Consider the following 20028-nt stretch of genomic DNA (forward strand, 5'->3'; position numbering starts at 1 on the left):
TATTTTCCCTCACCGCCTCCAGCATTTGTCATTTCTGATAGGTGTGAGATGTTACCTCAGTGTTGTTTTAATTTGCCTTTCTCTAATCATTAGTGATTTAGAACATTTTTCATAGGACTATAGATAGCTTTGATTTCTTCTTTTGAAAACTTCCTGTTCATATCTTTTGACCATTTATCAATTGGAAAATAGTTTTTATTTTTATAAATTTGGCTCAGGGTCCTATATATTTGAGAAATGAGGCCTTTAGCAGAAAAACTTGCTGTAATTTGTTTTTTTTAAATATTGCTTCATTGTCTATGGTACCTTTTAGCAAAATGTAGTGTTTCTAAATAGCTCTTTTAATTCTCTTTTTGTTGTTGCTTTGTCTGAGATCATCACTACCCCTGCCTTTTTTATTTAGGCTGAAGCATAATAGATTCTGCTTCAGCCCTCTTTTTTTTTTTTAAGTGGGGCAATTGGGGTTAAGTAACTTGCCCAGGGTCACACAGCTAGTTAAGTATTAAGTGTCTGAGGCTGGATTTGAGCTCAGGTACTCCTGACTCCAGGGCTGGTGCTCTATCCACTCACTGCGCCATCTAGCTGCCCCACCAGCCCTCTTTTTAAAACGCTGTGTATTTCTGTTTCAAGTGTGTCTCTTTAATTTTTTAATTTTAATTTAACTTAATTTTTTTGCAGGGCAATGAGGGTTAAGTGACTTGCCCAGGGTCACACAGCTAGTAAGTGTTAAATGTCTGAGGCCGGATTTGAACCCAGGTCCTCCTGACTCCAGGGCCAGTGCTCTATCCACTGCGCCATCTAGCTGCCCCCAAGTGTGTCTCTTTAAACAACATATTGTTGGGTTCTGGTTTTAAAACCATTATGCTATCTGCTTCTATTTTATGGGTGAGCTCATCCCATAATTGCTGTGTTTCCTTCCATCCTATTTTCTTCTATTTATCTGTCTTTTTCTCTTATCCCTCCTCAAAAGTCTGTTTTTCTTCTGACTGCTGCCTCCCTTAATCTGACCTCATTTTTTATCACACCTTTTCATAAATTTTATCCCCTTTCTCTCCTATTTTTCTATTGGCTAAGTTAGATTTATTCAAGGGCAGCTAAGTGTCTCAGTAAATGGGGCACTGGCCCTGGGTTCAGGAGGACCTGAGTTCAAATCTGGCCTCAGATATATTTACTAGCTGTGTGACCCTGGGCAAGTCACTTAACCATCACTGCCCTGCCAAAAAAAAAAAAAAGGGAATGAAGGACAAACACCAACAACATGTGCAAATTCTCTCCTCCCATAGAACACAAACTACTTGAGGGCAGGGACTTTGCTTTGGAATATAAGCTTCTTTCCAGTATGGATTGTTTCCTTAGCATTTCTTTTTATCCTTATCCTTAGCTCATTCTAGGGCATAATAAATACTTGTCAGTTGTCTAAGTCCTTGCTTGCAATGTTACACCTGGTGTCTGCTCACATTGTGTTTTTCTACTACCCTTTGAAAGATCCTCTACTTCAATTCTTCACATCCCCTACATTGAGGGCCATTCTGGAGCCAACAGACTTAAATTTGCATGCTACAAACCAGGATTTGCTTTTTGTTGATTGTTGGTACTTGAGAAAATGCAGATTAAATTTAAGACTGTGTCATAGGCACTTTTTTGGGGGTGATCTGATTGTTAAACATTTACTAACATCCTCACTTATATTCTACTAGGGAAAGGTAGCTATACATAGATATTCATAATATGGCAGGTGCAAAATACGGATCCATACAAAGTGATCTAGGAAGATTCAAGGAAAAGTGGTTCAGCATAATGGAAAGAGCCAACCTTGGAGTCAGGAAGACCCAGATTCAAGTGCTACTTGACATGTATGGGCTGTGTGCCTCTTAGTGCTTCAGACACTCTCTAGGTCTTGTAGGTTGCAGAACAGGAGCAGATCTTTATTGGTATAGTTTCCTTACTAGACATTTCCCAACCATTGTAATTACAGGCCTGGACTAAGGAAAAGAGATTTTGTGGAGGAAGAGAGCCCTGTAAATTGGGGGTGTCATTTTTAACTTGAGTCATGGTGTCCTATAAATGTTTGTGTCAAGGAGGATAGAATTGCCTAGGAGCATCTAATAGTAATTAAAAAATAATCTTTATTATAATTTATGTGATGAGAGTGATGAGTACAAATGCCACAAAACTAATAGCCCCTCCTCACCAAGAAAAGCAAAAGTCCATACAAAAAGGTCTGGAATCATCAGCTCATGCAGTAGACATAATGTGAAAAAACAAATAAACAGTTTTTACCATAATGCTTTTACTTTACTTTCCATAAAAAGAACCATCTCATCCATTAAACAAGTAAACATTTTAGACTATACAAATGTACCTTTTCAATAAAGGATATATATTTATTTACGTGGTATTTATAAATTTACAAATATGTACATCATTATCTCATTCACAGTTGAAACAGTGATTTACCAGGAAGACTGGCAAACAATTTCCATTTTTAAATGAAGTTCTTTGTTGTTTTTTTTAAACTACATACAAAATTTGATGAGTTTAACTGACACCTAAACAGGGTCCACAGTATAGTTTGGATCCTGAAGCTTTAATTACACTCAGGAATATTCCTTTGAATACTTTAAGGATTGATGAAATACCTTGGTATATCCTATTTTTTTTATACTTTTAGGGAGATAAGAGAGTCATTACTTATTGTTATCTGCTTTAACCATCTCCCACTTATTTAGCACCCTGATTTTGCTGTCCCTCACCTACAATGAGGCAGCCTCTGGAACAAAGGCACTGAAGACGTATCTCTGCACAGTGGCTCTCTTGCCTTGAATTTGCTTCATAAACCCTGTGAGGGGCAAAGACACGGTAACATTCTTCCCCCCTACTTCTTCCCAGGAGCCAAGGATTTCTGCCAGCCTCACAAGGACACCCCATATCACAAGTAGCCTTCTAGCCCTCTGACTCCATTTTAGTTCTGCTGTGTGTGAGTGACAAAATACCCTGGAATATATTTGGAAGAGTGAAACACCTGCTTATTATTAATCCCAAAGCAAATTAACCTTGAAATATTCTTAAGTTAATTGAATATGTATATACACAAATATATATATATATATATGAGTGGGCATAATTTTAAGTTATAGGACTTAGATAACAACCTGACCTTTCAATAGAACAGACATTAAACTTATGAATTATTGAAGGATGGGAGGGAGGGGGAAGGTGACTGAAAAAGGGAAAATTAAGGGAAAAATTAAGTTGATAAACTAACATCCCACTCAGATTTACAGGCTAACTTATTTGTGGGAGCCCTTTTTGTGCTTTTCTGAAGGATATTAGCTAGCCAAGGGGGTAATTTGACCCTGAGTCCATTACAGAGAGAAAACCACAAGGCAGCTGACATTTATAACAGCTTGTAATAGAAAAACCAAACCAAAACCCTTTTCTTCAGTTAGTCCCTACTTACTGAGCCCACTTTTCCTTTGTTGAGATAAAGCATCGCATGAATATTTCAAGCTTACAGGAAAACTTCCAATAAAAAATACAATACATGTAAAAAGCTGAGATGCCCTTCTTTAAAATATCATCCATGCCAAATGAGACTGAATTATACAGGGTGTTGCTGGGAGCCATCAACAATATGGTCTATTGACTCAGAGGCCTGCTCTGCAATTATGCAACGAAAAAGGGATGATGGGAATTGAATGGCCTGACTTGAATTTGTCCTATAAACAATCAAGTCTCCGCACCCCTTCAGTTGAATTCCTCAATAGGATTTGTCTCCCCAGCTAAATGACAGCACCATCCTAGGCAAGGCGGCCAGATGCCATGGCCTTTAAACAAACATCAGGCAGAGTGTTAGTAGGTAGTTAGAAAGCAGTGGCAACTTCATTTCCATAACGACCTCCAATCTTCACACAGTCTCGAGGAAACTGATCCAGCTGCTCATATGCCAGCCGCCCATCTTCTCCTGGATGAAAAACACTGAGTGTTAATTAATACACACGAAACCTTTGATTTTTTTCTATCAAAAGAACTTCACACCAAGGTTGCTTAGAGATAGATTTGCTATAGGTTGGCATGCTAGATTAAGTGAGGAAAAAAAAGAAAAACCAAAACAGTCTTTTATTATGGTCCTTAAAGTTGCTGGAGGGAAGCTAGGTGATGCAGAAGATAGAGGGTTGGGCCTGGAGTCAGGAAGACCTGAATTCAAATCCAGCCTCAAACATTTATTAGCTGTGTGACCCCTGGGCAAACCACTCCAATATCTTTGCCAAGAAAACCCCAAATAGGGTCACAAAGAGTTGGACACAATTGAATGACTGAGCAACTGTCACATATGTGCAATATAGTTATTTGCATGGTTTGTTTGCCAAGATAATTCCAAATGGGGTCTCAAAGAGTCAGAAACAACTGAAAAATGACTGAAAAATAACAAAGATGCTGGACAGCCTTTCCCAGTTAATTTTTGTAATTAAGCATTATTTGGGGGGCAAATCTGTGACTCATATGTTCAAATCCAAAAAGATGCCAGAACTCCCTCACCACCCACCATCATCACTATCCAATACATAAACATTTATTATGATTTGGGTATTTATTAATAAACAGTATATTTTATGAGGAGGCCTGTTGAGGAATTACTGAGGTATGTCCCATAAATTGATTTTTTAAAAAGAAGTTCGATATTTAAAATGGACTAGAGGTCATTTAAAGGAGGGTTTCTTAACCTTTTTTGTGTTATCAATCCCCTTTGGCAGCCTGGTGAAGCCTGTGAACCCTTTTTTTTTTTAGTGAGGCAGTTGGGGTTAAGTGACTTGCCCAGGGTCACACAGCTAGTAAGTGTTAGTGTCTGGGGCTGGATTTGAACTCAGGTACTCCTGACTTCAGGGCCGGTGCTCTATCCACTGTGCCACCGAGCTGCCCCCTGTGGACCCCTCTTAAAATCACGTTTTTAAATGTCCAAGACATTTACTAGCTATGTGACTCTGAGTATGTCAGTTGAACTTTCTCAGTCTTAGTTTCCTCGTTTCTAAAATGGGGATAATAATAGTGGGGTTGCTGTGAGGATGAAATGGGATAACATTTGTAAAGCACTTTGCAAACTTTAAAGTGCTATATAAATGCTAGTTTTTGTTATTATTATTAATAATAATTGTATATAGAATTATAAAGGAAAGCAATTATATTGAAACAATTATCAAAAATATTTTTAAAAATACCAAGTTCATGCAGCCCAGATCAAGAAACTCTGATTTAAGGGAATCCTACAGTGAATATTTTTGTATAATGAAAAAGTCATATGTAGGCAAATGTTGCTGTTGTTCATTCATTTTGGTTGTGTCTGACTCTTCGTGACCCCATTTCGGATTTTCCTGGCAAAGAAAAAAAGTGGTTTGCCATTTCCTTCTCCAGCTCATTTTATACATGAGGAAACTGAGGTAAACAGGGTTAAGTGACTTGCTCAGGGTCCCATAGCTAGTAAGTGTCTGAGGCCAGATTTAAACTCAGAAAGATAAATCTTCCTGATCATCTCCTAATCCATTAATGAGGATTTTTGTGCACTGCTTTTTCTTAGAGCAGAACACACATGTATCACAGAAGTCCTAGATTCTGTTTTGTTGGTTGTCTCTGATATGTCATCTCTTTTACAGTAAAGGAAATTTCCACTTCTGTGTCCTTACATATGGCAATTTAAGCGGTAGAGAAAAACTGAGAAGCCCTTTTGGGAATGACAGGAAGATATGATAAGTCGATGGGGGAAAATTGGACTTGAATGGGTAGCAATTGTTAGGAGTTAAGATGAAGCAGGTATGGTCTGTTACTCCTGGAATAGCTCTTTTTCCAGCAAATGTTAGTTTGTCTTCAACAAAGGTAAGTTTCAATATTTTTATTTCTTCAGTGCAAGGAACTTCTGGCATGGTAACTCCTCCCACTGATGCAGACTAACAACCTGTCTAACTTTTTTTTTTTTTTTAATTTTTTTTTTTTGTGGGGCAATGAGGGTTAAGTGACTTGCCCAAGGTCACACAGCTAGTAAGTGTCAAGTGTCTGAGACTGGATTTGAACTCAGGTCCTCCTGAATCCAAGGCCAGTGCTTTATCCACTGCGCCACCTAGCTGCCCCCAACCTGTCTAACTTTTAGTCTTAGGAAAGTTGTCTGGGGCCGTGATAGCTTAAGTGACACACATCTAATGTGAAAGGAAGCAGGATCTTCCTAACTTTGAGGCCAGTCCTCTCTATCCATTATTCCATCCTGCTTCTCTAGCTAAAATACACTATAGAAAATAAAAGCATATTCAGCCATTTATTGAATGCTAGGTTTCCTTCATTATTATTTTAAATGCTGTGGAAGGACAAACTGACGGCACAGGGAATTATGCCACATTTTCAGGGAAGTAGAGGCATAAGTTGTCCTCACCTCATCCTTCAAACAAACAAGTGCTGGCTCACTTTTCAGTTATTAAAGAATATGCTCAGTAGCCTCAGAAAGCAACATTAAGCTAGGGTGAGAAAGAACCCATGTATAAGAATGAATTGATGATTGACCTGACCATTATGCACTCCACATGGATTGTTAAGCTACTGGAGACAAAGTGAGATGGCTTCTTTCCAAGTTATACCATTGACCACGATTATATCTGTGAACTTCTGCTCAGTATAATATTCTTAGGTTTTGTCACTGAATTTGCAACATCTTACAGTGTTAAAAGAACTGCTCTTGAGGACAGCCAGGTGGCACAGTGGATAAAGCACTGGCCCTGAATTCAGGAGGACCTGAGTTCAAATCCGGCCTTAGACACTTATTAGCTGTGTGATCCTGGGCAAGTCACTTAACCCTCATTGCCCCTCAAAAAAACCAAACCAAACCAAAAACCCAAAAAAGAGGTATCACCACAACAAATGGCACAGAGGTTATTCTTGAGAACATACATATGTGAAACTCACCAAGAGAGAGCAGGGTTTCAGATGCCACATTTCTGATCTCTTCATTATCTGACTGGCACAGACTTACCAGCATCTTGATGCTTTCAGTAGCCTACAAAATGGCAAAAAGAGAGCTTTGGGGAAATTTCCTGGCTTCCTACTGCTTATAAGGTACAGCAAAGAATTCTGGTATCTAGAGTGGAGGATACTGCCATCACACTAGAGAATTCAATTCAATTCAACAAACATTTAAATACTTACTAGGTCCTAGCTGCCATGCTAGGAGCTAGGGATATCATGTATATGGAAGTAAACACAACATATATGTAAAATGATAGAAAATAATTTCAAGAGGAAGAGATTTCTAATAAACATGGGATCAGGAAAAGAGCCTCAGGTAGGGGGTGGGACTGGAGCATGTGCCCTTATCTCATTTATTTATAACATATACTTTCTCTTTAAGCCCCTTTTCATAAGAAGCAGTTAATGATGAAAAGGAGAGAGAAAATATTTTTGTGTAAAGGAAGATTAATATTATCCAAGGGTATGAGATATTGCTGATGTTTTAAATGAACATTTTGATGTCATATTTGTAGAAAAAAGAACTTCCTTGTAACATAAACTGCTAATACACACACACATACACACACACACACACACACACAGTTTTGGGGTTTTGTTTTTTTTTATTTTAGTGAGGCAGTTGGGGTTAAGTGACTTGCCCAGGGTCACACAGCTAGTAAGTGTTAAGTGTCTGAGGCCGGATTTGAACTCAGGTACTCCTGACTCCAGGGCCGGTGCTCTATCCACTGTGCCACCTAGCTGCCCTCACAAACACAGTTTTTAGATGAGATTTAAATACTTTTGGAGAGAAATTGATCTGTGGAATAGATTTGAAAGCTCAGATTTCTTTGGTAGCAAGGTTGTATGATGCTGAGCTTATGTGGGGAACAATTTAATTCTATATAAGGATAGACAATGATCTTTCATTTATTAAAAACTTGAGAAATATGAATACAAAGAGAAACAGTTTCCAGGGCACCAAAGAGATGGAAATTTCAGAAGTACAGGCATGATTTTAGGTCCCCTATAACCTCTGCTAATTTGTACATACTTGTCTTCTGACTAAAGAGAGTAAAACTAAGAAAATGAGAAATCACAGAAACATTTGGAAGATGGGTAATAATAAAAAATGTTTGATAGGGAAAATTTAGGAAGCTCTAACTTTTTAGGTACAAGGTAAGTCACTGAAAGGGGGGAGATTCTCATTTAAGCCTTGGGAGAGAACAGCAAAGAGCATCATACAAGACAAGAGCAGAAGAGGAAGAAGAACTTATAGCCTCCCCTATGTGAGAAGTTTGATTCTAGGTAGCTGGTTGGTGAACAAGTGGAGAGAATGTTAGACTTGGTGTCTAGGAAATCTGGAAACTCTGAGTTTGAATCCTGCCTGGGTGATCCCAGCCAAGTCACTTAATTTCTTTCTTTTATTTTGGTGAGGCAATTGGGGTTAAGTGACTTGCCCAGGGTCACACAGCTAGTAAGTGTTAAGTGTCTGAGGCTGCATTTGAATTCAGGTCCTCCTGATTCCAGGGCTGGTGCTCTATCCACTATGCCACCTAGCTGCCCCAGTCACTTAATTTCTGCCTTGGTTTCCTCATGTATAAAATGAGGATAAGGTCACCTAACTCTCAGGGTTGTTGAAAGGATAAAAAATGAGATAATATATGTAAAGCACTTTGCAAACCTTAAAGCACCATATAAATGTTAGCTATCACTACTACTACTACTATAATACTATATAAAAATCAATTAGGTTGTACTAATGATTAGATTTTATCACTAACAGCTAAAAGCTTGCACTTCTATGGTACTTAAGGTTTGTAAAGTGCTTTATAAACATCTCATTTAATCTTCACAACAGCCCCTTAAAGTAGGTGCCATTATTCCCATTTTTTCAGTAGGATTTTGTATGAGATTAAAAAAAACCAACAACAACCTTGGAGATAATGTATGAAGCCCTTAGGAAATTTTCCAAATAGTAAAAAGTTGTTAAGTAATGGAAAGGTTGGCCAGAGGAGGTTGTAGACTCCCTGAATATATTTTTCATCTGCTTGAGATGACTGTTGTTGTACTTAAAGATGATTAGATGAATTATAAGAATGATTCAATGAAATTCTTTCAGATAGTTGTGCCTTGTGGTTTCAAAAATGAAATTCTCTGGGGGCAGCCAGATGGCACAGTGGATAGAGCACCGGCCTTGGAGTTAGGAGTACCTGAGTTCAAATCCGGCCTCAGACACTTAACACTTACTAGCTGTGTGACCCTGGGCAAGTCACTTAACCCCAACTGCCTCACTAAAAAAAAAAAATTCTCTGTATTTTGATTTCTAGAATTAACAACTTATTTGTATTATCAAAAGTGTCTTTTAAAAAACTGCCACATTTCTGATATGTTTGTTGTGACTCTTTTATAGTGGCAAGCAGGAATAGGTTGGTTATAAAGGAGACCTGTAGAATCTATGGCCCTTTTGAGGAAGCTGACTGTGGAACAGTCATCTGAGAGCTACTAAACTAGATGAAGGGCAGCTAGGTGGCACAGTGGATAGAGCACTGAATCAGAAAGCCTCATCTTCCAAAGTTCAAATCTGGCCTCAGACATTTATTAGCTGTGTGATCCTGGGCAAGTCACTTAGCCCTGTTTGTCTCAGTTTCCTCATCTGTAAAATAAACTGGACAAGGAAATGTCAAACTACTCTAGTATCTTTGCCAAGAAAACCCCAAATGGGGTTATAGAAAGTTGGACATGACTGAAAAACAATTTAAGAACAAGAACAGGACTAGATTATGTATCTCTAAGTCTTTCTCAGTCATGATTTTGTGATGAAAAAAAAAAGTCGTGGGTTGGATTGTTTATTGTCCACAGGTGGGTAGGCTTGTTTGAGTAGAAATTAGTGCCGATGAGGCCATGGTCATGGTAATAATTTTGAATTCCATGTACTTCAGTAGTATTTTATTGTTCTATTCTAAGACCTCAGAGGGCACCTTTCTGGCCAGATGCCTTGTGAATACGGGTCACTGGTCATATGGGAGAGCTTAGTGAGAGAATGTATGTAGACTTAGTACAAATTTATTAGTACTACTGGAAAAATCTCAATGATAAGGGACCAGTGTCATCACTTTCATCTATAAAGGTAAGACATTTTATTCACTTGCTATTCTGATATCCTAAGCTAAGAAGTTTAGGGGTGATTTTTTTTGAAGGGCTAGGCAGTGGGAGGAGCATTGAGGGTTTTTAAATGGGTGAAGGGACTGGGGGGCGACATCAGAGAGATGAATTTAGAATATCACAGGACAATGTGGAGAACAGTGTGCAGAATGGTGTGAGTTGGGGAGAAGCCAGAAACGGAGTGAAGAGTTAGAAGGCTAATTTACTAGCTCAGGCAAGTCACTAAACTTTTGTCTGCCTCAGTTTCCTCTAGTGTAAAATGGGAAAAATAATAGCACCTATCCTGGAGGGTTGTTATAAGAATCAAATGAACTATTAACTGTAGAGCACTTGTCATAGTGCCTGGCACATGTAAGTGATTAATAAGTACTTGTTCCATTCTTCTACCTCCTGGCTTAAAGACTAAGCCCAAAACTCATCTTCTCTGAGGCTTTTCCTGGTCTACCAGCTCCTTCCCTATCCATCCTTATTCCCGCCCCGCCCCCCACCCCCCAGTTTCCTCCACTCCTAAAGCCTTCATCTCAGATTACCTTCTATCTACTCTGTATATATCTTGTATATACATAATTGTTTACATTTCATATTCCTCATTAGACTGTGAGGTCCTTGAAATCATGCTCATTGTTTTGTTTTTTTTAATTTTTGGCTACCTACAGTTTAGCATAGTGGCTAGCATATAGTAAGCCCTTAATAAATGCTGGTTGACCAAGTCAACAAATTCTGAACTGCCAAAGGCATGCTGGTCCTGGGACTTACCTCAAGGCTTTTCAGTGCCATGCATGCTGCCTTCTGAAGGTGGAGGTTTGTCTCTGTCAGTGCCTCACAGTAGTACAATAAGGCCTGAAAAAAAGGACACATGGAAAAAATGTCAATCTAGCTTATTTTTGCATGTAGTCAAAGGAGTTTGTGCTATCTCCACTCCTTGGGATGGGCTCCAATCTCACAGATCTGGATGTTGCCCCAGGGTCGCAGATTTACCATCTTTTAAGCTTGCCCATTCTATTGTGATTCTTATCCGTAGCTGCTCATAAATTCATCAGAGAGAGTCCACTAAATGTACTTTCTTGCCTTTCTTGCTTTTTCCTGAGCCTGAACCTGAGACAGTGGCATTCTTTAGCTATACACCAGTCATCTCTTGCCCAATTTAGACTTAATTTCACCCTGGTGTTGGTTTGTTTTTAGATGAGGAACCAGTGAGTCCTTTTTTTTTTTTCTTTTTCTTTTTTTTTGCGGGGCAACGGTGGTTAAGTGACTTGCCCAGGATCACACAGTTAGTGTCAAGTGTCTGAGGCCAGATTTGAACTCATTTCCTCCTGAATCCAGGACTGGTGCTTTAATCACTGCGCTACCTAGCTGCCCCCTACCAGTGAGTCTTTGTGTGTTTGTGTGTGTGTGTGTGTGTGTGTGTGTGTGTGTGTGTGTGTGTGTGTTTTGGTGAGGCAATTGGAGTTAAGTGACTTGCCCAGGGTCACACAGCTAGTAAGTGTCAAGTGTCAAGTGTCTGAGGCCAGATTTGAACTCAGGTCCTCCTGAATCCAGGGTTGGTGCTTTATCCACTGCGCCACCTAGCTGCCCCAGCCCAACCAGTGAGTCTTAAAGTCAATTTTTTCACTACAGAATGTCTCTGTGACCAATGTACACAAGTGTATACATTGAATTTCTTAGCTGATGGGACCTTAGACTTCATCTAATTCACTTTCCCCTCCTTAATTTTTCAGATGAGGAACCTGAGGCCCAAAGGAGTTGAGCAACTTGTCAAAGTTCACAAAAGTAATCAGTAGCAGAGTGAGCATTAAAATGCAGGTATCTGGGCTTTCCCCTGTTACCCCATTCTGCCTCATTTTACCTTGACTCCTCTCTAGCAGTAAGAATCTGAGAGTCAAGAAGTTGTTCATTTTAGACCTAATTTCACCCTGGTCTTGGGTTGTTTTGAGGTTAGTGAGAAGTGAATTGGAAAAGTCAACTACACTACTGCTCTATGTCTCTGTGTTGCCTCATGGACACCTTCTCAGTATAATGTATTTGACCACATAGAATTACAAAGGAAACCAATTCTATCAGAATGAATTTGTCAAAATATTTTTAAAAATTTAAAAAAATTTTTAAAAATTTATTTATTTAGAATGTTCCCAAAGTTACACATAAAAAATTAATTTTTTTCACATTGATTTTTTAAAACTTTGTGTTCCAAATTTTCTTTCTCCCTCCCTCTTCCCTCCTCCCTAAGAAATCAAGCAATTCAATATAAGTCATACATGTGCAGTTATGCAAAACATCTTCACTATAGGGCCAAATTTATTATGGGGAGAGTTAATTGGGTGGCTCATCGTAATACTGGGGTTCAGAAAATAATGAGAAACCTCTAGGTCCAAAGTTTCCTCCCTTCCAAACTGCCTTTTTAGTTATTTCTCCCAGGCTAATAAGAAAGGAGATTAACAGCCTTTTTTCCACAAACAAGCCAGGTTTTATTAATGGGAATAAAATTTACAACAAAGGTGAAGTTAATAAATCCAGGGACAAGGAAATAGGGGAAGAGAAAACAAATAAACTCCCTGGTTTTATCTTTTTTTTTTTTTTGAGGCAATTAGGGTTAAGTGACTTGCTTAGGGTTACACAGCTAGTAAGTGTTAAGTGTCTGAGGTCGGATTTGAACTCAGGTCCTCCTGACTGTAGGGGTGGTGCTCTATCTACTGTGCCACCTAGTTGCCCCTTCCCTGGCTTTATCAAAGACTGACTCAAACCCCCAAATTGCTTCTTGCTCAGTTAAATCAAAGAGCTGGCCTCAATTCCATTCACCACCTGGGGTCCATAGTTTCAATGGGAGTCAGCTGTGCAGTCCCTCTCTGGTATGCTCCTCCGCTCACCAGAAGGAAAGAGAGAGCTCCTCTGAGCGAGCGTTCCCTTTTCTACTTTTTCTCTCCCTCCCCGAAAAGGGACGTCCTTCAAGTTGGTTGGCTGAGAGTGGTCCCCCTGCTGATGTCGGTAGTATATGTCACTCAGGACTGGCCGGGTGTAGCCTCCAATCATTCCCAAGTAGGTACTTAGTCAGTTTCTCATTCTAACCCAATTCAAACAATACTAAATCAATCAGGTGGGACCCCTCGAGTCTGCCAAATTCCATTATTTTATCACATCACATTAGTCAGGTTGTGAAAGAAAACAGACAAAATAACTTTAGAAAGAGGAGCTAACAAATAAAATTATACTTCATTCTGTATTCAGATACCATCAGTTCTTTCTCTGTTGATGGTTTGCATTTTTCATCCATCCTCCTAATAGCATCCTGCTCATCATTTCTTTCACAATTACTATTGCTAACTGTATTACCCTCCATCCTATTCCCTCCCCTTGATATTTACTCTATTTTCTATCTTATTTCACCCTATCTCTCCTCAGAAGCGTTTTGCTTTTTACTGCCCCCTCCCCTAATCTGCCCTCCCTTCCTTCGCCTCTCCCCTCTTATCCCTTTCCCTCAGGGCAAAATGTATTACTATATCCACTTCAGTGTGGATGTTATTCCCTCTTTGAGCCAATTTTGATGAGAGTAAGGCTCACTCACTCCCCCTCCCCCTCCCCCCCCTCCTTCCCCATCTTCCCCTCCACTCCATAAGCTTTTTCTTGTTTCTTTTATGTGAGCTACTTTACCACATTCCACCTCTCATTTATCAAAATATTAAAACAAAAATTTCATGGACCCAAAATTATGAATCTTTGCCTTAGATGGTAAACTTCTAGGCAAGGACCAGGGCTTTGCCTAGCCCACAGCATGACAGCATGCACAATTAGGTACTTAAGAGCTATTGTTTGATGATATGGAGCCCTGGGTATCCAGGGCTACTTCTGGACTTTTAGCATTGGCACTAAGCTCTTCCTGATCTTGGGCAAGGGGGCACCCACTTGGCATGTCCTTATATCCTGCAGAGATACACAGCCCTAGACTGCAACCACAATAGAACTATTGCATTACTCACTTCGGTCTGAGCTGTTGCCCAAGAAATCCTGACTGCTGTAAAACCCAGATTGGTAATAGCACTGGAAGGCAACAAAAGAGCACGCTGGGGAGTGAGAACAGCTCACCTCAGGCAGTACCCAGGCTTACAGTATTTCCTTTGACAATGACAAAGCTGATTAAAAATAAAATCAACATCCCCGTGGGAGATTGTCATTACAGAAGAAGGGTGATTTTCTCCATGTACAGATGTGGGAAGAAAGAGCAGCAAATACTGCATTTGTCCTTTCAAGCTTTGCCACGGTTCAAGAACAATGAATCAGTAAGAACAAGCAGAGGCAGTCTTGCCTTTCCCCACTACATGTTTTCCTGATCCCTCGGTGCTCTCTCTCTCTCTCTCTAGCTTAGCCTACCTTTATAGGCACTCTCCCTTTGCTTTGTCACAATAGGTGGTATTGATATAGTGCTTTATTGCTGGCAGAGCACTTTATAGATGTTATCTCATTTGATCCTCACGACATCCCTGTGAACTAAGAATTAATTACCAGTATTATTGCCCCCATTTTATAGACAAGGAAATAGAGGTCCAGAAGTTAAGTGACTTGCCCATAGTGACACAGTTACCGGATATAGGATTGGAACCCATTCCTCTCCATATCCCCAAGTCCCAGTATTCTTTCCATTTTACATGATGCCTTTATTGATCCTGTATTCCATTTCTACAATATGCCACCCCACCCCTTTTTATTTTTGCCTTTCTCTGTATCCCTAAAGCTTCGCACAATGCCTGGCACATAATAGAAATTTAATAAATGCTTGTTGACTGATTGATGGCGCCAAGTAAACTCATAGGTAGAAAGGAGTCAATCAGTGGAGAAGGGGAGATCAAAGGTATAAGAGGAAGACAGATAATTGATAAAGTACCAAAGGATATGGGAGGTGGGGAGGATAGGTGAAGATATATATAGATGGTGAGGTGGAGGAGGAAGGAGTATATAGAGTGCATGTTAAATCTGAAAATAACCTTGGGGATTCTCCTCCTGACACCCTTTATCTTCTAGTCACTGTGGTCACTGATCGATACCCACTGGAGATTGGGTGATTTGCTCAAGATCAGTGGCTTGGTTTGTCTGCTAAAAGTAAGAGAGAAAGAAGACTGGGGGCTCAAGAAGAAACTAAAAACATTTGTTGTGAGGAATGCAAAAGGGAGTCAAGAGGAAAGGATGGATTGTTGAATAGCCCAGTTGAGTTTAATATAGCACGAAAGAGAACTACAGATTTTCTACAGTGATGTAAGGTAACAAGAATGGAGGAAAAAGGGCAGCTAGGTGGCGCAGTGGATAGAGCACCGGCCCTGGAGTCAGGAGTGCCTGGGTTCAAATCCGGCCTCAGACACTTAACACTTACTAGCTGTGTGACCCTGGGCAAGTCACTTAACCCCAATTGCCTCACTAAAAAAAAAAAAAAGAATGGAGGAAAAGGACAGCAGTTAACTCAACAAGTCAACAAGCACTTAGTAAGTGCTTAGTACATTTAAGACACTATGCTAAGCATTGGTGGGACAAAGAAAGGAGAAAACAGCCTCTACCCTCATGGAGCTCATATTCTTTTTTTTTTTTGCAGGGTAGTGGGGGTTAAGCGACTTGCCCAGGGTCACACAGCTAGTAAGTGTCAAGTGCCTGAGGCTGGATTTGAACACAGATCCTCCTGACTCCAGGGCCAGTGCTCTATCCACTGCACCACCTAGCTGCCCCACAATCAAATCTTTTTGACAGGAAAATGAATTATGACTAACATTTTGCATCTTGGCCAAAATTCCATTACAACTATATATTACTGGTCGGATACAGAAACTTTGCCTGATGTAGGCTTTTGTCTGTCAGTGAGAAGGGAAAGCAATGCAAAGTCTATGTTTGCCCCTAACAAGCATGGTTTGTTAAGGGAATCATGATTCCATTCCACTGATGTGGGTTCAAACGTGGTTATAAGAACTTTAAGGATTCCTTGGAGAAAACCTAGTCTTGTTGTTACAGTTATCAGAATCTGCAGAACTCTACCTCCTGTTTTTCTCTGGGGTACAGAACACACCCCTGTTGGCCTTTATCTGACCACAATGGAAAAGTATGCATACCCTGGCCAGGGCAGAGGCAATGCCACGATGGGATCAAGTCACACTTTGGTTGTGTTTAGATATGGATTATCCCCCAGCCCCTCTTGTTCCAAGTCTCCTAGTCTGAATTCCATTCTCTGCCCATTTTCCTGTGTCTGGCTTGAATTCTGAATCTCAGTCTGTTTTTGTAAGTTGGCATTCTGTCCAATGGCCCATCTTGGATGCTTGGACACCAACTCTTAACCCTGAACTTGCTTTTTCTTGTGGTCTCTGCCTAGTTTAGATCTCTGGAGGCAGATTCTGGCTCACCCACCTGGACTCCAAACCTTGCCTTGTGTCTTCTAGTTTGATTTAATACCCCTAACTCAAATTTGACTCCATGGCCCATTGTAACATCATGCCCCATTTCCTAGCTAAATTGCCCTCCCAGGTGTGATTCATAGACTGTGTACTAGTGTGTCAATTCTTCACCAGTGGCCTGGCTTGGTTTCTGGTTCCAGCCCATTCTGTCTCATGACTGCCCATGACCCAGAGCTGACAGTAACACTGGTCAGATCCTATTTCCTGTTTTATAAACAATCAAACCATGAGGATCAAGAGACCTCACTTTGCATTTCCTTAGCACCCTGTCTATCGCAGAACATTCTCTAGTAGTCTGACAGATGTACCTCTTGTCTCTCCAGCTAGATAACAAACACAGCCCATGTGTTCTCCATCCCCTCTCTCCCCTATGGCCGTTTAGACAAACATACCATTCAAAATGCTTGCTGAATGAAATAATGAGCCATGTGGAATAAACAGATAGTGGTGCATTACAGTTAAATGACAGAGGAGGATTAAATGATTTATCCATTATCTACCCACTTACCTTTTCCCTGAAATGCTTGTTTTTGGATGCTGCTGCCAAATACAATGTCACAGCCTGACTAATCTCATCATTGTTTTCAGTTAGAAGAAAAGCCAGGGCTCGGAGTACTTCCTGCTGGACTGGGAGGTTGTTGGCTGTGAGATCAGTCATGTTTTGTAGCAGTTTTTCATCTCTTAATGACTGGAGAGTCTGAACCATTGCAGCTAGGTTAAGGAGAGAAGTGGGTTAACATTCTGGTTCATTTGTTTAGTATGACAATTTTATGACAAGATTTCCCTTAAAAAATTACTTAAATTAAAAAAAATCACATTAAAAAATCTGAATTTAACAAACATCAAATAAAACGAATATTGACATAGACCAAGTAGAATAAATAATGCATATTATACAAGAAACCATGAACTTCTATTATATATAGCTTGCTTTTCTTTTTAAGTAGTAATTCAATGTTACTTTCAAATCTGTCCTTTTGGTCTATATTTCCTATTGGTCTTTTTTTCTGTTTTCTTTTGTGCATATTAAACAGGGCATCCCAAATATCTGAGTGCTCTTGGAAACACTTTTTTTTTTTTTTGGCAGGGCAATGAGGGCTAAGTGACTTGCCTAGGGTCACACAGTTGGTAAGGGTCAAATGTCTGAGGCTGGATTTGAACTCAGTTCTTCCAGAATCTAGGGCGGTGTTTTATCCGCTGCGCTACCTAGCTGCTCCTTGGAAATTCTTAAAGCCTAAAATTCTACTCATACTTTTGGACAACCCATACTTTAATAACCTCTTTTCTTTTTTTGGGGTGGGGTGGGAGAATTCTATTGCTTGTATCCTTCTCCCTATCAGCCCTGCCATTGGAAAAAAAAAAAAGAAAGAAAAACAAAAGACTTGTAACAATATGTGTAATCAAGCAAAACAAATCTATACATTGGCCATATCCAAAAATGTATGTCTCATTTTGAACTTTAAGACCACCACCTCTCATGACATAAACATCTCACCGGCTTAAAGGATGCACCAACTATGCTTATTTTAGTTGATGACCAATTTTAGTTTTTTGGCTTGATTATCCAGCTATTTAAATCGGTTAGGGCACGGAGTTAATATGGCCTCAGTTAGAGGCCTTATTCTCATTTGTGCCAGCAGGCTACTTTTTGGTCATAGACTGTGCCCTTATGCCTTTTTGGTCCTGACTTTTGAGTTCATTGGTGAGAGGAACTGTCCAAGAAAAAACTACCTCTATCAATGTAAACTAGCAACTCAACTAGTCTTGGAGGGTTGCCTGGGACACTGAGAAGTAATGGGACTTTCCCAGGATCACAGACCCAGTGGATACCAGAGGCAAGCCAAATCCAAATTTCTCTTACACCGAGGTTGGCCCTCTATCCGTTCACTCCACCACTGTGCCTCTCTCTCCCTACTTGGATGCCTTGAAAATACATGCTATTGGTCACAAGGGCATCAGGGTGAGAGAGACTGTGGATAGTAGAAATGCATCACCACTACTAGAGATATTACTAAAAAAAAAAAAAACCAATCAACAATGCACATACCTAAAAGGCATAATCCAGATCTTTACTTCCCTGTTCCATTCCCCAAGAAGGTTTCTTTTTTCTTAAGAAGGTTTCTTGGGGTAGCTAGGTGGTGCAGTGGATAGAGCACCGGCCCTGGAGTCAGGAGTACCTGAGTTCAAATCCAACCTCAGACACTTGACACATACTAGTTGTGTGACCCTGGACAAGTCACTTAATTCCAATTGCCTTACCAAAAAGGGTTTCTTAACAAAACACATTATAAACTTTTTTTTTTGGGGGGGGGAGGCTGGACAATGAGGGTTAAGTGACTTGCCCAAGGTCACACAGCTAGTAAGTGTCAAGTGTCTGAAGTTGGATTTGAACTCAGGTCCTCCTGAATCCAGGGCTGGTGCTTTATTCATTGCTCCACCTAGCTGCCCTGGAAACTTTGGTTTTGATTCTATTATTTACATTGGGAAAGGCTGCACTGGAATACCTCATATTTATCGAGCACTTTAATATCTTTGCTTAATAACAAAACTGTGAGAAAGATAGTACATATATTATTCCCATATTAAAGATGAAGAAACTGAGTTGCAGAAAAAAAATGACTCCACTATATAACCGCATATAGCCCTAACTATATAATCATATTCTTCTTTCCTTGCCCTAGATATTTTTGCTTCACATTTCAGCCAATTTTCTACCCTCCTCTGCTCCACCCTTCTGAATTCTTGTGAACCAAGATCACTCCTGTTTTCTCTTATGAGAATTCTATCTACAGAACCAGAGAAAATAACAATAGGAAATTTGCAACCTAGAAGTGGCAAGTGTAAAAAAATGAGTCACCAATAGAATCACTTCTGGGATTCCCATTCATGCAATGCTATCAGTTAAGTGATTGGAGCACTGGCAGAAATTCCTTTGCTTATTCACCAGAAGACAGTTTGCATTAAAATACAAAATTCATTTCAATCAATAATCAAGTATATCATTAAGTATATGAACAAGTATACGATTATATATTATTAAGCACTTTCTATGTTCCAGGCATTACCCATGGGATATAAAGAATGAAAAGATCCCTACTAGGAGTGAGCATTTAAATGATGAGATAGACCCGGGCAACTGCAAAGTAAACAACTATCATAGTGAGACAAAATCCAATGGATCCTACCTTGCTTAGCCAACTGAATTAAGTAACCCTCGAGGTCACTCACACCATTGCTGGCGAAGTAATGATAATACTGAAAGACGGTGATGACCTCAGAGGAGAGGCTAGAGGAAAGCAGAGGCTCAGTCCGATCCAGAATTCGAGACGCCAGTGTTCGAAAGGCTATGAGGAGACAAGAGACAGGTCAGCCCCATAGGATATGGGAGCTCGGCCCATCAGCTAAGGAGATAGAGGCCATACGCGTTAAGTAACTTGTACAAGGTCACATAGCCAGTAATCAG

General features: G+C 39.9%; 1 protein-coding gene across 1 annotated transcript in view; it reads right to left on the reverse strand.

The window, feature by feature from the left end:
- Positions 1–2147: 2147 nt before the first annotated feature.
- The window catches only part of RIPOR2 (RHO family interacting cell polarization regulator 2), a 104922-nt gene continuing 87041 nt past the window's right edge, over positions 2148–20028 (reverse strand). Inside the window, exons 18-22 of the mRNA XM_043976011.1 lie at positions 19751–19909; positions 17074–17276; positions 10903–10986; positions 6943–7033; positions 2148–3964 (exon numbers count right to left, since the gene is read on the reverse strand). Coding sequence (XP_043831946.1) covers positions 3864–3964; positions 6943–7033; positions 10903–10986; positions 17074–17276; positions 19751–19909 — 638 coding nt within the window. The 3' untranslated portion in view covers positions 2148–3863. The remainder of the gene's footprint in view (positions 3965–6942; positions 7034–10902; positions 10987–17073; positions 17277–19750; positions 19910–20028) is intronic.

This window comes from Dromiciops gliroides, chromosome 1 (genome assembly GCF_019393635.1).
Source record: "Dromiciops gliroides isolate mDroGli1 chromosome 1, mDroGli1.pri, whole genome shotgun sequence".
Classification (NCBI taxonomy): Eukaryota; Metazoa; Chordata; class Mammalia; order Microbiotheria; family Microbiotheriidae; genus Dromiciops; species Dromiciops gliroides.